Source organism: Bombina bombina, chromosome 3 (genome assembly GCF_027579735.1).
Source record: "Bombina bombina isolate aBomBom1 chromosome 3, aBomBom1.pri, whole genome shotgun sequence".
Classification (NCBI taxonomy): Eukaryota; Metazoa; Chordata; class Amphibia; order Anura; family Bombinatoridae; genus Bombina; species Bombina bombina.
This window is the reverse complement of record NC_069501.1, coordinates 949,747,917-949,766,308: the sequence shown is the minus strand read 5'-3', so window position 1 is coordinate 949,766,308 and position 18,392 is coordinate 949,747,917. Positions and strand designations below refer to the sequence as shown.

Here is an 18,392-nt window from a genome sequence, read left to right as displayed (position 1 = left end):
TGGGCCATATAGATAACACTGTGTTCAGGCACAGAAAGTTATTTAAGATCTAGCACAATACAATGCTAAATTTAAGACAATAGAGAATAAACAGTCACAGTCATGTGATCAGGGGGCTGGAAGAAGGTTCCTAGATACAAGGTAATCACAGAGGTAAAAAGTATATTTCTATAACAGTGTTGGTTATGCAAAACTGGGGAATGAGTAATAAAGGGATTATCTATCTTTTAAAACAATAACAATTCTATGGTTGACTGTCCCTTTAAGTAATTGTTATCAAGATCAAAACTGGCAATCCAACAGAAACTGACATATATAATGGCCGTTTCACACCTCTTAAGTTTACATTACAGTTGTTTTCATCTACTCACTTTGTTCTTTGTATAAGGGAATCATCATTTGAATGGTTGAGATTAACCTATTGTAATCTAAATCCATTCTGATCACTGGTAAACAATATGAATGCTATTTGTATATAGGCACGGTGGGTATACTGGGCATGTTTGATAATAATTATATTGACACTTTTATTAATTTAAAAGTATTTTTTTTCATTATTTCCAATGATTGATTTGAGAAAGCACAGTTTTACAATTTGGCGTGATCTATATCTGAAGCACTAAGGGTTTCTATTAGAAGGAAGTGGCCACAACTTATCTTATCTTCTAAAATGGGATTTTAACAGTTCTCACATTGTAAACCATGAAACAGCTCGATGACAATAATATAGCCACAAAAATCTTGCCAAGACTGGAAATCTGTTGGGAACAGGTTTTGTTTTTGTGAATTTTTTTTTTATTGAAACCAGATTGCAACACAAGGTTCTTGATATTGTAATTTGTTTTCTAACAATACAATTTTTGCGCCTTCTAATTTTTTTATAAAAACATCATCTTAATCACAAAGAAACAAGATGGAATGGCAAATGTTGAAATCCCGGTCCCAAAGAAACGGTTCCTTTTTAAATTTCCGGGTCACAAAGGCGCAAACAAGTTTGAAGTCCTGGTCATGAAGGTGTGATCCCATTTGACATCCTATTTATGAAGACGACTGTACTGAAACTGACAATCACGACAATGCAGGTGTGAATTAAAAATAATATAATACAATCTAAGGGGGCACTTGTAAAAGAGTAAAACTGCTTAATAGTTGGCAGTATACAGTATGTCTGATACTATGTATAATATACAAATAAGCATATTAAGTATACATACAGATTTTACAAAGAAATGTCCCAAGTGAACAAAATATACTTCTTGGATATAGGAGAATCCTCCTTAAAATAAATTTTTGTATGTTGGCTGCCTCCTCCTCACTGATTGAGCCGGGTTAAAGCTGTAGAATACAGAGTGGCACCTCATGTGCAGGATCATCAAACACAAATATGAACTTGATATAATATATGCCAAATGGGTACTCACATATTAATAGAGCACACCAATGTGCTAGTAGGTGCAGGCTGTAGAATTATCGGGTGTAACAGCTCACCCACAGCTGGGATTTTCAGTGTGCTGCAATGGATATAAAGCATAGATAGAAGGCACTACATGTGCAGATCAATCAGAGTATAACCATATATTTTGCTAATGTCCAATGGGTACTCACATATTCACCAAGCACACCAATGTGCTGGTAGATGCAGACTGATAGATTTATAGCAGGTGTCAGCTCACCCCACTATGGTTCTCCCAATGAGCAGGATCCAGGTGCAGGGAAGTGCCAATAATGGTACTTCAATAGGAGCTCAATAATCACAGGCAGGTAAGGTCTTTCCACTCAATTTGGATTTTTGTAAAATATGGTATTTATTAAAAAAGTTTAAAAACAAATACAAAAGTGGAATAAGGGTATCCAAATGTCCCCCTATACATGCAACGTGTTTCTCGGTGCTATAAGGCCGTTTCCTCAGGCATAGTATACACCTTACCAATACACCTGCTTTATATAGCTCCTTCCTAACTAAAATGAACCATATCCTCTCTTTAAAGGAGCGTGTTCTCTAATTGATAAGTTGCATACACCTGCATATTCAGGCTCTACACTCAGATTCTACCCATATGACCATTAAAGCTGTATGCCCTATCTTACATCACATATATGGAGCAGCAATCTTAATAAGCAACATATATCCTATACCCACAAATGGTAACATAGATAATAAATATACATTTCATTTCATTATACATAACAGATATATATACAGTATATATGTACATTTCAATTTATATTGCATCTCATCAGTCTCATCAATAATGATTTTCACGGTTACCCAGTTGATATAATACACATTTTTTGTCTCACAATGATTTACATTCCATCTTTCATTGAATACATTCTTATCTCACAAATATCTTCACTCTGTCTTACAATAATTGATGATGTCTTATCTTTTTATAAATCCTTATTCCATCTATATATAAAACTCAATACATAGATATAGGGGGAGTAATATTTTTTTCTTGGTGTTTATAAAGATGTTTGGCATGTCAATCTACTTTTCCCATCTGTTGTTATTATTTTTATGTTTTCCATGATCATTTTTGTTAAAAAAATCCCCTTAGCTATCTTATCTACGTGAATCCTACCTTTATTATTTTATTTAGTTGCGCTGGGCAAGATGTTCTAAGTATGTGTCCATTTTCGTCAGTGCAAGGTGTTGAAAATATGTGTCCAGTTTTTTCCCCCCACACTCTAGTTTGTTTGTGTACACAGCATATTACACTGTTTCATTTATGCTAAATTTTATTTAGTCAATGAATGATCTAGCCTATGTAGGAAGTTAATTTTAGTTTAAGGGGCCTATCACAGCGGAGGTGTGACCATCCTCATCACTACCCACTCCATCTCTGTGCCTATATGATAGGCTGATGTGTTCTCTGCCCCTCAATACTACCATATGATAGGCCTTTATAATTCATCAACAGTGTTACTGACTAAGGTAAATGATCGCCGCAATAAGCCATAAAACACACTACAATGCTCCAACCCGAGTGTCATTACTACTCGATGTCACACCTGTCATGCAAATTTCCATGACCATACAACACAAATCCAAATGGGCAGAGAAGTGTACATATACCACATACAGTGCCCAAATAACATTGATACACTATTTGAATAGTGGTACCCTATCCATACCTCACGATAGGCCTTACCTCAAATATACAAACTGATGAACCCATAGCTTATAACTAAGCCGGTTCCCCATCAAAGCCTCCACGAAATACCAAATCTGATCTACACCAATGTGGGTAATTTCTGCAAAACCTATCTACGTATAGATGACTATCTGCCCCAAACCCGAACAGAGGCACAAAACGGATACTACAGCCCCAATAGTGTCAGTGTGAAAGGGTGTTAACATGTAATGTGTGATTTAATGGATTAGTTATGTGTTTATATTAGTAAATAAATATACAATTATATAAACCCCCTAAAAATAAGGTGCTATGTAATAAATCAAACCGACTGACTTATATTCTAGTATTCCAGTAGTCTTATTTGGTGTGTTTAAATATCATAAATGTGTGTTTCAGTGCTATATATGACTCAAATTATGTGATAATAATCTATATAGGTGCCCTACTTATGAGTGTCCTATTACCTATACCTACATATACATGACTTATATTCTAGTATTCCAGTAGTCTTATTTGTGTGTTTAAATATCATAATATATATGGGTTACAGGGCTATATATAACTCAAATAATGTGTTAATAATTTATATAATTGCCCTACTTATGAGTATCCTATTACCAAATAGATATTAACCCCTATACCTTGTTAAGGATACATTTATATATACTATTGTGATATATATTTCATATAACCCCCAATGTAATGAGTGTGTGTATTGAGTAATCAGATAAACCAAATATATGTGTAAATTAATATGACGTGTATTAATATTATAAGTGTTATAATAATATGACCCCAACTTGATAACAATTAATATTAATTAATACTCAAATAAACCTCTCTGTGTATTGATATCTCTATTAGAATGATTAATTCTAATAACCGATTACTTTGGGGCAATGCCCAGCAAAATGCCCTTTTAAGGGCTATTTGTAATTTAGTGTAGGGTAGGGCTTTTTTTTATTTTGGGGGGCTTTTTTATTTTGTTAGGGGGATTAGAGTAGGTGTAATTAGTTTAAAATTCTTGTAATTATTTTATTATTTTCTGTAATTTAGTGTGTTTTTTTTCATACTTTAGATATTTTTTTAAAATTGTAATTAATTGTATTTAGTTTAGGTAATTAATTTTATTATAGTGTAGTGTTAGGTGTAATTGTAACTTAGATTAGGTTTTAATTTACAGGTAAATTTGTATTTATTTTAGCTAGGTAGTTATTAAATAGTTAATAACTATATTTAGTAACTATTGTAACTAGTTAAAATAAATACAAAGTTGCCTGTAAATTAAAAATAAACCCTAAGATAGCTACAATGTAACTTGTAGTTATATTGTAGCTATCTTAGGGATTATTTTATAGGTAAGTATTTAGTTTTAAATTGGAATAATTTAGTGAATTGCATTAATTGTATTTAGATTTATTTAAATTAAATTTGTTAGGGGGGTTAGAGTTAGACTTAGATTTAGGGGTTAATAACTTTATTATAGTGGTGGTGACGTTGGGGGCGGCAGATTAGGGGTTAATAAATGTATGTAGGTGGCGGCGACATTGGGGGCGGCAGATTAGGGGTTAATAAATATAATGTAAGGTTCGGCAATGTTGGGGGCAGCAGATTAGGGGTTAATAATATAATGCAGGTGTTGGCGATGTCGGAGGCAGCAAATTAGGGGTTAATAAGTGTAAGATTAGGGGTGTTAGACTCGGGGTTCATATTAGGGTTTTAGGTGTAGATGTAAAAAGTATTTCCCCATAGGAATCAATGGGGCTGCGTTAGAACTAAACGCTGCTTTTTTGAAGGTGTTAGGTTTTTTTTCAGCCGGCTCTTGCACGAGCACGTTTTACCTGCTCACCGCTACCGTATGCAGCGCTGGTATTGAGGTGAGATGTGGAGCTAAATTTTGCTCTTCGCTCACTTTTTTGTTTCTAAAAACCCGTAATACCAGCGCTGTCTGCAAGTGAGCGGTGAGCATAAACTGCTCGTTAGCACCACACCCCTGTTAACACAAAACTCGTAATCTAGGTGAAGGAGAGGTAGATAAGCAGTGTGACATAGTAGAGGCGGGTAATTAAAAAAATAACTGAATTGTGGTTCACCAATTCAGTTAAGACCTTAATCTCAATATTAAGGGTTCCGTATTCCTTTGGAAAAAAAAACTACTACTATTCTAATTAGCATACAGTTGATTTAAATGATTATTTGTTGAAAATTAGATTACAACCATACATAAACATAACATAACAGGGTCATTATTTCTATATTTAGTCTTTATTATTTACATTGCCCATAACCTTAAAAATATACTCATGCCAGTAAGGTACCAGTTTGGTGCTAACCATATGCCCATTTGAACAGGTCTGTCTGAACCTTAGAATGTTTTAGTCTATAATATGATTTTTTTCACTATTCAGTGTGGTGTTATGCTGGTCCTTTAAAATGTAAAGATATTAATAATATTTTCCTGACATTTTCTGTTTAAGATAAATCTTTTTTTTTCTCTTCTTCTCTTTATTATTGCCTCAAGGCATAATCTGTTATCTAAATGCTATCTCACATGAAATAGAGATTTCTAGCACATTTAGATGTACTGAAAAGTCCATTTTAACTTAGCCATAGGTGCAAGAACCCTCTGGCTAATGGCTTGATGCCAGTACTACAAAGTTCAAATCATTATCAGGCTGTTGAAGCCTAATTAGAAATACTCCAGTATCTTTGAAAATAATTTCAATACATCTCACTAATGTCTGGAAATGACTTTACAGCCCTGTTATTTTCAGTATAAATGGCATAAATATACAATTTCCGCAATGGCAAGGATATACAGTGCATGCTTTTATTTTTTTGTAAACCTCATTAAAATGAACATTTTCCTACACTCAAGAGCTTCTCGTTATTACATGAAATGGAGTTCTTAAATTGTATTTCTGTTAAAGTGATCTGTTAAAGGGATATGAAAGGCAAAATAACCTATCATGATTCATTATAAGAGACTTTTCAATTTACTATTATCGAATTGTCTTTGTTATCTTGTTGTCCTTTTTTATATATATATATATATATATATATATATATATATATATATATATATATATATATATATATATATATATATATATATATATATATATATACCTAGGTAAACCCAGGAGCTCAGGAATCTTGCACTTATTTTCAGCCATTTCTGAATGTCGGCTGTTATTATCAGTGTCTATTTCCAGTGATCACAAACAATCCTAAATGTTTCTGCCGTTAATTCTACTTAAAGGGACAGTATACACTCATTTTCATACAACTGCAGGTAATAGACACTACTATAAAGAATAAAATGCACAGATACTGATCTAAAAATCCAGTATAAAACTGTTTAAAAACTTACTTAGAAGCTTTCAGTTTAGCTCTGCTGAAAAGGTAGCTGGAAAGCCCACTGCAAGTGGGAAATAAGACACTCCCCCCCTCCTTTTGCATATGAAAAGACCCTTTACACAAACAGGAGCAAGCTGGAGAAGGTAGCTGACAGTATTCACATAAAACCTTGGGGCTTGGTTAGGAGTCTGAAAATCAGAGCAATGTTATTTAAAAATAAGCAAAACTATAAAAAAAATTTTAAAAAACAACTTTATGGGCTATATAAATAGATCATCTACAAAACATTAATGCAAATAAAAAATGAGTGTATAATGTCCCTTTAAGATGGACATTTTTTTGTTCCTTGGTAATCTTCCAGTATGCCAATCAAAAAATCAAACACGCAGTATTAGCGACAAACTAAATGGCGATTTGCTTTGTTTTTTGGGGATCATATAAGCCTTTATGTTGATGCACCGATTTTAATAGTGTGTAGTGATGCTAACAGTTCATAATATATAATTTTACGGTATGTATATATATATATATATATATATTTATATATGCATACACATGCACAATATACTCACAATCTCCCAGCTCATATAGGTTTATTATTCATGTATAAGTTTCACTGTTGAATTGCAACAAAAGAGTTTCACAATTGGTGCACACATGTAAATTGTATTATCATGTATAATCTTTCAATACTGTCTAAAGGGATTGTTTACCCGTTCTGCGCATGGGAATGTTTCTTTGAACATAACACCACTGGCAGAGAACTCTCACCTCCCACAGTAAAGTGTACTAAAACACTTCCTTGTGAGACGACCTTCTAATAGTGATTAGATCCCTTTACAACATTCCACCTACAATCTCTATACCTTTACAGGATAGCACTATTGTGACAATGCTTTTATCATGGCGACCTAAGTATTACATTTAGATTGTGATGGTATAGAGCCAAAATAGAGAAAAAAACTGATGCAGATATATATAGTAATTAAGTTTGTTATTTTTATTTGCAGCTTAATGGTGCCAAAGAGGTTACGGAATCAAACAACCACGAATGCCTCACCAAAGTAAGTACCATCAAATAGGACTAATAAGGATTAAATGCAGAATGTTTAATCTGCATATTGTGTCTTTCCAATTTCTTGATAATCCAAATTATAGTGATTGTTCTTTTTTGTAAGATTTACTCATCTTTTTGCAAAAAATAAACGTGACATTGCGGTGTCATTTGTTACCAGAATGATTAAGTAAAGTGTAAAGACTAAGATGATCTAAGCTAAAAATATTAATTATTTTGGAAAGCAATTATTAGATTTCTATTCATTTCCTGAGCCTTGCTTATTAATTATATGGTTACAGTTCACATTAATCTTAAAAGGAAATGAAAAACGTTCATTTATGTAGAAAAATATTGTGTACCAGAGCTAGTAATGAATCACAAATACAGTTTTAGTTTAATTGGATATTGATAAATGCATGCACTTAATTTTGTTATATCTTACTGGTAAGTTTTAAACAGAAAATTGGGACAAACTGAGAAAAATAGTTTGTAATGGTTACATTAAGCTGTAAAATGGTAGTGGAGAAATAATCTTAATTTTACCGTGCACCAACATTATAACATTTAAAAAAAAAATAATACTTATTTTACATGACTTTTAAAGGGAAACTTAACATTAAGGGGTCAATTTATCAAACTCCATACTAAGCTTGATGCCCCATAACCTGTCCACCTGCTCTGAGGCGGCAAACAGAAATCAACCCGATCAAATAAGATTGACACCCCCTGCTAGCGGGGGCGGCATTGCACCAGTGTATGCTGTCGGCATTTATCGATGTTCAGCGGACATGAATCATGTCCACTCGCACTATAATAAATTTACCCCTAAATATCCTCTTATCATGGGTGCTGCCATTATGGAAGCTGGGTTATACTTCTGGTATTTGAAGGAAAGCTGCTGCACATATGCAAATAGGTCAGCACTAGAATGTAATGAAAGACAGATTTCAATATGATGGCACACGTGACAAGATGAAAGCAGGGCATAACCTCAATACTATGCTCATAAAATGCATTTAGGGCTAGATTACAAGTGGAGCTATTTCTCTCTCTTTTTTGAAATTCCACAACTGCTCCTTTGTTTCTGAGTGCAACAGCCATTTTTCAAATTTCTTATTACTGAAGGGTAAGATATTTTTTTATTAATTACTAGTGGGAAAGCCTGCCCAGAGGGCAGTTTATTGTGGTGACAGAACCACCGAACCACCCTGCCATTTTCAGAAGGGCAGTCTATTGTGGTGACCGGAGCCACCCTGCCATTTTCAGAATCCACCTGATTCCAAAAATGGCTGCATCCAGGTGAATTCTTTCACCACCCTGCCATTTCTGGAATCCACCTGGATGTAGCTTATGCTGCATCCAGGTGGATTCCGAAAAAGGCAGGGTGGAGAAAGAATCCACCCAGGTGTATTCTTTCACCACCCCTTTTGCTCTCTCTCTCCCCTCTCTTTTGCTCTTTCTCTCCCCTCTCTTTTGCTCTCTCTCCCCCCTCTCTTTGCTCTCTCTCCTCCCTCTCTTATGCTATCTCTTTCCCCCCTCTCTTTTGCTCTCTCTCTCCCCCTTATCTTTTGCTCTCTCTCCCAGCTCTCTTTTTCTCTCTCTCCCCCCTCTCTTTTGCTCTCTCTCCTCCCTCTCTTATGCTATCTCTTTCCCCCCTCTCTTTTGCTCTCTCTCTCCCCCTTATCTTTTGCTCTCTCTCCCCACTTTCTTTTGCTATCTCTCCCTTCTCTTTTGCTCTTTCTCCTGTTTTCTTTTGCTCTTTCTCCCCTTCAAAGAATTCTTATTGCAAGTTGATTCAGGTAATGACTTATCAACTAACTCTTTAAAGAGTCATATTTCAGTTTTTTTCTGTTTTATACTACAGGGAAATGGCTAACTGTCTTGACATCAAGGGGGGTAGTTATCAAGCCGTCTACTTTTCTGCCTTCGCCGGCCCAATACGCCCGCCTAAGCTCGCCTACCTTCGCCGCCGCGGACCTTGAATACGTTCACCTAAGTTATCAAGTAAAGCTGTCAAAAAGCCGCGGGGCGATGAGTAGTGGACTGTGAGAGTTATCACTCATCTGATCTCACTGCTCTTCGGCTGTTTGACAGCTTTCTTGCTAGCCTTTCACTAAGCACCCACACTAAACTGCACTGTTCTACCCCCTATACCGGCGCCCCCGGAGCCCCCCGCAACTAAATAAAGTTACTAACCCCTAAACCGCCGCTCCTAGACCCTGCCGCAACTCATATAAATGTATTAACCCCTAAACCGCTGCTCCCGGACATCGCTGCCACCTACATTATACCTAGTAACCCCTATCCTGCCCCCCCTATACCGTCGCCCTCTATAATAAAATTATTAACCCCTATCCTGCTGATCCCGCACCTCGCCGCAACTAAATAAATAGTTTAACCCCTAAACCGCCGCTCCCTGAACCCGCCCCAACCTATATTAAACCTATTAACCCCTATCCTGCCCCCCCTACACTGTCGTCACCTATAATACATTTATTAACCCCTATCCTGCCCCCCACTACACTGCCGCCACTGTAATAAAATTATTAACCCCTAAACCTAAGTCTAACACTAACCCTAACGCCCCCCTAACTTAAATATTAATTAAATAAATCTAAATCATATTTCTATTATTAACTAAATTAATCCTATTTAAAACTAAATACTTACCTGTAAAATAAACCCTAAGATAGCTACAATGTAATTAATAATTATATTGTAGCTATCTTAGGATTTATATTTATTTTACAGGTAACTTTGTATTTATTTTAGCTAGTTAGAATAGTTATTAAATAGTTATTAACTATTTAATAACTACCTAGCTTAAAGAAATTCAAAATTACCTGTAAAATAAATCCTAACCTAAGTTACAATTAAACCTAATACTACACTATCATTAAATTAATTAAATAAACTACCTACAAATAACTACAATTAAATACAATTACATAAACTAACTAAAGTACAAAAAATAAAAAAATAAGTTACAAACATTTTAAAAATATTACAACAATTTTAAGCTTCTTACACCTAATCTAAGCCCCCTAATAAAATAACAAACCCCCCCAAAATAAAAAAATGCCCTACCCTATTCTAAATTAAATAAAGTTCAAAGCTCTTTTACCTTACCAGCCCTTAAAAGGGCCATTTGTGGGGGCATGCCCCAAAAAGTTCAGCTCTTTTGCCTGTAAAAGAAAAATACAATCCCCCCCCAACATTAAAACCCACCACCCACATACCCCTAATCTAACCCAAACCCCCCTTACAAAAACCTAACACTAATCCCCTGAAGATCATCCTACCTTGAGTCGTCTTCACTCAGCCGAGCAGCGATGGAACCGAAGTGGACATCCGGAGTGGAAGAAGTTAATCGTCCAAGCGGCGCTGAAGAAATCTTCCATCCGATGAAGTCATCATCCAGGCGGCGCTGAAGAAGTCTTCGATCCGGGCGATGTCATCTTCCAAGAGGCGCTGAAGAGGTCTTCTATCCTTGCGATGTCATCTTCCAAGCCGGGTCTTGAATCTTCCTCCCGCCGACGCGGAACCTCCTTCTTCACCGACGGACTACGACGAATGAAGGCTCCTTTAAGGGACGTCATCCAAGATGGCGTCCCCTCAATTCCGATTGGCTGATAGGATTCTATCAGCCAATCGGAATTAAGATAGGAAAAATCTGATTGGCTGATGGAATCAGCCAATCAGATTGAGGTCGCATTCTATTGGCTGTTCCGATCAGCCAATAGAATGCGAGCTCAATCTGATTGGCTGATTCCATCAGCCAATCAGATTTTTCCTACCTTAATTCCGATTGGCTGATAGAATCCTACCAGCCAATCGGAATTGAAGGGACGCCATCTTGGATGACGTCCCTTAAAGGAGCCTTCATTCGTCGTAGTCCGTCGGTGAAGAAGGAGGTTCCGCATCGGCGGGAGGAAGATTCAAGACCCAGCTTGGAAGATGACATTGCAAGGATAGAAGACCTCTTCAGCGCCTCTTGGAAAATGACATCGCCCGGATCGAAGACTTCTTTAGCGCCGCCTGGATGATGACTTCATCGGATGGAAGATTTCTTCAGCGCCGCTTGGAGGATTAACTTCTTCCGCTCCGGATGTCCACTTCGGTTCCATCGCTGCTCGGCTGAGTGAAGACGACTCAAGGTAGGATGATCTTCAGGGGATTAGTGTTAGGTTTTTGTAAGGGGGGTTTGGGTTAGATTAGGGGTATGTGGTGGTGGGTTTTAACGTTGGGGGGGGTTGTATTTTTCTTTTACAGGCAAAAGAGCTTAACTTTTTGGGGCATGCCCCCACAAATGGCCCTTTTAAGGGCTGGTAAGGTAAAAGAGCTTTGAACTTTATTTAATTTAGAATAGGGTAGGGCATTTTTTTATTTTGGGGGGGTTTGTTATTTTATTAGGGGGCTTAGATTAGGTGTAAGTAGCTTAAAATTGTTGTAATATTTTTAAAATGTTTGTAACTTATTTTTTTATTTTTTGTAACTTAGCTTTTTTTATTTTTTGTACTTTAGTTAGTTTATGTAATTGTATTTAATTGTAGTTATTTGTAGGTAGTTTATTTAATTAATTTAATGATAGTGTAGTATTAGGTTTAATTGTAACTTAGGTTAGGATTTATTTTACAGGTAATTTTGCATTTCTTTTAGCTAGGTAGTTATTAAATAGTTAATAACTATTTAATAACTATTCTAACTAGCTAAAATAAATACAAAGTTACCTGTAAAATAAATATAAATCCTAAGATAGCTACAATATAATTATTATTTATATTGTAGCTATCTTAGGGTTTATTTTATAGGTAAGTATTTAGTTTTAAATAGGAATAATTTTTTTAAGTATAGTGTAGTGTTAGGTGTAATTGTAACTTAGGTTAGTTTTTATTTTACAGGTTAATTTCTCTTTATTTTAGCTAGGTAGCTATTAAATAGTTAATAACAATTTAATAGCTATTGTACCTAGTTAAAATAAATTGAAAGTTACCTGTAAAATAAAAATAAATCCTAACATAGCTAGAATATAATTATTATTTATATTGTAGCTATATTAGGGTTTATTTTAAAGGTAAGTATTTAGTTTTAAATAGGATTAATTTAGTTAATAATAAAAATATGATTTAGATTTATTTAATTAATATTTAAGTTAGGGGGGCGTTAGGGTTAGTGTTAGACTTAGGTTTAGGGGTTAATAATTTTATTACAGTGGGGGGCAGGATAGGGGTTAATAAATTTATTATAGGTGGCGACGGTGTAGGGGGGGCAGGATAGGGGTTAATACATTTAATATAGGTTGCGGCGGGTTCAGGGAGCGGCGGTTTAGGGGTTAATACATTTATTATAGTTGCGGTGGGCTCCGGGAGCGGCGGTTTAGGGGTTAATACATTTATTATAGTTGCGGTGGGCTCCGGGAGCGGCGGTTTAGGGGTTAATATGTATAGAGTAGCTTGCGGTGGGCTCCGGGAGCGGCGGTTTAGGGGGTAATAACTTTATTTAGTTGCGGCGGTGTAGGGGGGACAGATTAGTGGTGTTTAGACTCGGGGTACATGTTAGAGTGTTAGGTGTAGACAGCTCCCATAGGAATGAATGGGATGTCTGGCAGCAGCGAACTTGTACTTTCGCTATGGTCAGACTCCCATTGATTCCTATGGGATCCGCCGCCTCCAGGGGTGGCGGTTTGAAAACCAGGTACGCTGGGCCGTAAAAGTGCCGAGCGTACCTGCTAGTTTTTTGATAACTAGCAAAAGTAGTGAGAATGTGCCGCACTTGTGTGCGGAACATCTGGAGTGACGTAAGAATCGATCTGTGACGGACTGAGTCCGGCGGATCGAAGCTTACGTCACAAAATTCTACTTTTGCCGGTCTGGAGCCTTTGATAACTAAGGCAAATCAGCCTCGCCACAAATACGCTGCGGAATTCCAGCGTATTTGAGGTTGACGGCTTGATAACTAGGCCCCCAAGGCTTTGTTCAGGCTTAGTCAGTGTCTAAACCAAAGTCTTTTCTTTGGAACATTAATTTGTTTTGTTTTTTGTTTTATTTCAAGCTTTACATATTTCTCTTTTCGAATCTGCATGCTTTGGACATTTAGGGGCATATTTATCAAGCTCCGCATGGAGCTTGAGGACCTGAAGGCTCGTCAGAAACAGAAGATATGAAGCAGCGGTCTAAAGACCGTTGCTCCATAACTTGTCCGCCTGCTTTGAGATCGTGGACAGAAATCAACCCGATCAAATACGACTACTTCATATCATCTCCTCTCGAACATTGATACATATGCCCCTAAGGTTCTATCTTGGAAGATTTTTTTGTTATTCTTAGCAATATCTTCTGGTGGAAGACATTCTGATTTATTTATTTTTTTACCGAAAATCACTTAATTAAATTATCTTCAATTTAGAAATTGTAAGAGCATTAGAGTTCTCCTTTAAATTACAAAGGTTTTTTAGACAATCTTTTGTTTGCCCCATGGTCCGCATAAAGGTCAGAGGACCACATCAGTTTCTTTAGCTTTTTTTTTATTTTTTATAAATCTTTTGAATTACAAGGTTTACTTGTAGGCCTGATAGTCTTTTCCAAAATGCATTATTGCCCTTTTTTCTAGAATAGTTTCTTCTTCTTGGATTTTCAAGAATGAGGATTATATAAAATAAATTTGCATGGCATTGGCAGCAACATATTTCTCTTAATTCTACCAATTTGGGACTAGGTTATGAGTAGGGATGGGCGAATGTTTATAAAAATTCAAAATTTAAAACAAATTTTGATACATTCGTTCGTTCGAATCGAATTTCGAATGTTTATATAACATTCTAACATTCTATTTTTAAATTTTCGTTTTCAAATTTTTCAATAAAATTCAAAAATATTTGTTCGAATAAAAGAATGTTTAGCTATGTATTCATTCAATTTCGAAATGTAATATTCGAATTTGAATGTGACATTCGAATTCGAATGTGACATTCAAATTTGAAATAGTATTTCTAGTCTACAACCGTGTTTAATAAATGTAATATTCGAATTCGAATGCTACATTCGAATTAGAATGTCACATTCGAATTTGAAATAGTATTTCTAGTCTAATACTGTGTTTTAAATGTGATATTCGATTCGAATGTGACATTCAAATTCAAAATAGTATTTCTAGTCTAATACTGTGGGCGCGATCCGATATAGATCGCAGTTTGCGGCGCAAGCGAGGGAACCGGCGTCGCCCGCAGTTTTAGCTCGCAACTCGAGCTATCCCATATAAGTCGCCGTCAGATGCTAACGTGCCGTAAGTCTGACAAACCAGCGATGTCCAGAAATCTGCGTAAGTACAAATTTCTGGCGTCGCCAGTGACTTGCGGCACGTTAGAAACTGCCGGCGCCTATAAAACCTGACTAAAGTCTAAAACACCCGCACTGTCTAACACGCCTCCCTAACATAGCCCGCACTGTCTAACCCTCTATCCGCTATCCCCCCTCACTATCCTAACAATAAAAAAGCTATTAACCCCTAAACCGCCGCTCCCGTACCCCGCCGCAACCTAATAAAGTTATTAACCCCTAAACCGTCGCTCCCGTGCCCCGCCGCCAGCTATATTATATCTATAACCCCCTAAAGTGAGCCCCTAACACCGCCGCCATCTATATTAAAATTATTAACCCCTAATGTAAGCCCCTTACACCGCCGCCATCTCTATTAAAATGATTAACCCCTAATTTAATCTACCTACCCCGCCGCCAGCTATATTATCTATGTTAACCCTAAGTATATTATAGTTAATATAGGTATTACATTATATATATTAACTATATTAACCCTAATTATATTAGGGTTAATATAGTTAATATAGTTACTATAGTATTTATATTAACTATATTAACTCTATCTAACCCTAACACCCCTAACTAAATTTATATTAAATTAATCTAAATCATTTATAAACTAAAATATTCCTATTTAAATCTAAATACTTACCTATAAAATAAACCCTAAGATAGCTACAATATAATTAATAATTACATTGTAGCTATGTTAGGGTTAATATTTATTTTACAGGTAAATTGTTAATTATTTTAACTAGGTATAATAGCTATTAAATAGTTATTAACTATTTAATATCTACCTAGTTAAAATAATTACCCAATTACCTGTAAAATAAATCCTAACCTAAGTTACAAATACACCTACGCTATCAATAAATTAAATAAACTACAAACATCTATCTAAAAATACAATTAAATTAACTAAACTAAATTACAAAAAAAAACAAACACTAAATTACAAAAAATAAAAAAAGATTACAAGATTTTTAAGCTAATTACACCTATTCTAAGCCCCCTAATAAAATAATAAACCCCCCAAAATAAAAATAAATCCCTGCCCTTTTCTAAATTAAACAAATTTCAAAGCTCTTTACCTTACCAGCCCTTAAAAGGGCCTTTTGTGGGGCATGCCCCAAAGAATTCAGCTCTTTTGCATACAAATACAATACCCCCCCCCCATTACAACCCACCACCCACATACCCCTATTCTAAAACCACCCAAACCCCCCTTAAAAAAGCCTAACACTACCCCCCTGAAGATCTCCCTACCTTGTCTTCACCACACCGGGCCGAACTCCTGATCCGATCCGGGCGATGTCTTCCTCCAAGCGGCAAAGAAGAATTCTTCCTCCGGCGATGTCTTCCTCCAAGCGGCAAAGAAGAATTCTTCCTCCGGCGACGTCTTCCTCCAAGCGGCAGCAAAGTCTTCATTCTTCCGGCGGCATCTTCAATCTTCTTTCTTCGCTCCGCCGCCGCGGAGCATCCATCCCGGACGACTACTGAACTTGGAATGAGGTACCTTTAAATGACGTCATCCAAGATGGCGTCCGCCGAATTCCGATTGGCTGATAGGATTCTATCAGCCAATCGGAATTAAGTTAAAAAAATCTGATTGGCTGATTGAATCAGCCAATCAGATTCAAGTTCAATTCGATTGGCTGATCCAATCAGCCAATCAGATTGAGCTCGCATTCTATTGGCTGATCGGAACAGCCAATAGAATGCGAGCTCAATCTGATTGGCTGATTGGATCAGCCAATCGGATTGAACTTGAATCTGATTGGCTGATTCAATCAGCCAATCAGATTTTTCTAACTTAATTCCGATTGGCTGATAGAATCCTATCAGCCAATCGGAATTCGGCGGACGCCATCTTGGATGACGTCATTTAAAGGTACCTCATTCCAAGTTCAGTAGTCGTCCGGGATGGATGCTCCGCGGCGGCGGAGCGAAGAAAGAAGATTGAAGATGCCGCCGGAAGAATGAAGACTTTGCTGCCGCTTGGAGGAAGACGTCGCCGGAGGAAGAATTCTTCTTTGCCGCTTGGAGGAAGACATCGCCGGAGGAAGAATTCTTCTTTGCCGCTTGGAGGAAGACATCGCCCGGATCGGATCAGGAGTTCGGCCCGGTGTGGTGAAGACAAGGTAGGGAGATCTTCAGGGGGGTAGTGTTAGGCTTTTTTAAGGGGGGTTTGGGTGGTTTTAGAATAGGGGTATGTGGGTGGTGGGTTGTAATGGGGGGGGGGTATTGTATTTGTATGCAAAAGAGCTGAATTCTTTGGGGCATGCCCCACAAAAGGCCCTTTTAAGGGCTGGTAAGGTAAAGAGCTTTGAAATTTGTTTAATTTAGAATAGGGCAGGGAATTTTTTTTATTTTGGGGGTTTATTATTTTATTAGGGGGCTTAGAATAGGTGTAATTAGCTTAAAATCTTGTAATATTTTTTTATTTTTTGTAATTTAGTGTTTGTTTTTTTTTGTAATTTAGTTTAGTTAATTTAATTGTATTTTTAGATAGATGTTTGTAGTTTATTTAATTTATTGATAGTGTAGGTGTATTTGTAACTTAGGTTAGGATTTATTTTACAGGTAATTGGGTAATTATTTTAACTAGGTAGATATTAAATAGTTAATAACTATTTAATAGCTATTATACCTAGTTAAAATAATTAACAATTTACCTGTAAAATAAATATTAACCCTAACATAGCTACAATGTAATTATTAATTATATTGTAGCTATCTTAGGGTTTATTTTATAGGTAAGTATTTAGATTTAAATAGGAATATTTTAGTTTATAAATGAATTAGATTAATTTAATATAAATTTAGTTAGGGGTGTTAGGGTTAGATAGAGTTAATATAGTTAATATAAATACTATAGTAACTATATTAACTATATTAACCCTAATATAATTAGGGTTAATATAGTTAATATATATAATGTAATACCTATATTAACTATAATATACTTAGGGTTAATATAGATAATATAGCTGGCGGCGGGGTAGGTAGATTAAATTAGGGGTTAATCATTTTAATAGAGATGGCGGCGGTGTAAGGGGCTTACATTAGGGGTTAATAATATTAATATAGCTGGCGGCGGTATATGGCGATTAGATTAGGGGTTAATAATTTTTATATAGGTGGCGGCGGTGTAAGGGGTCAGATTAGGGGATAGATAAGGTAGATGACAGCGGTGTAAGGGGTTCTAATTAGGGGATAGATAAGGTAGATGACAGCGGTGTAAGGGGTTCTAATTAGGGGATAGATAAGGTAGATGGCGGCGGTTTTAGGATCTCACAGTAGGGGGTTAGTTTATGTAGATGGCGGCGGGGTCCGGGAGCGGCGGTTTAGGGGTTAATAACTTTATTAGGGATTTCGGGGGGGGGGGGATCGCGGTTGACAGGTAGATAGACATTGCGCATGCGTTAGGTGTTAGGTTTATTTTAGCAGATCGCGGTTGACAGGTAGATAGACATTGCGCATGCGTTAGGTGTTAGGTTTATTTTAGCAGATCGC

The 18,392-nt window shown here is 36.3% G+C and overlaps 1 protein-coding gene across 4 annotated transcripts in view; it reads left to right on the top strand.

Moving 5' to 3' along the window:
• Window positions 1–18,392, top strand: part of ENOX1 (ecto-NOX disulfide-thiol exchanger 1) — a 1,465,540-nt gene that overhangs the window by 1,305,528 nt on the left and 141,620 nt on the right. For all 4 annotated transcript variants that reach the window (XM_053707980.1, XM_053707982.1, XM_053707981.1 and 1 more), the window contains one exon: window positions 7,511–7,564. In XM_053707980.1, the coding sequence (XP_053563955.1) occupies window positions 7,511–7,564 (54 nt within the window). The remainder of the gene's footprint in view (window positions 1–7,510; window positions 7,565–18,392) is intronic.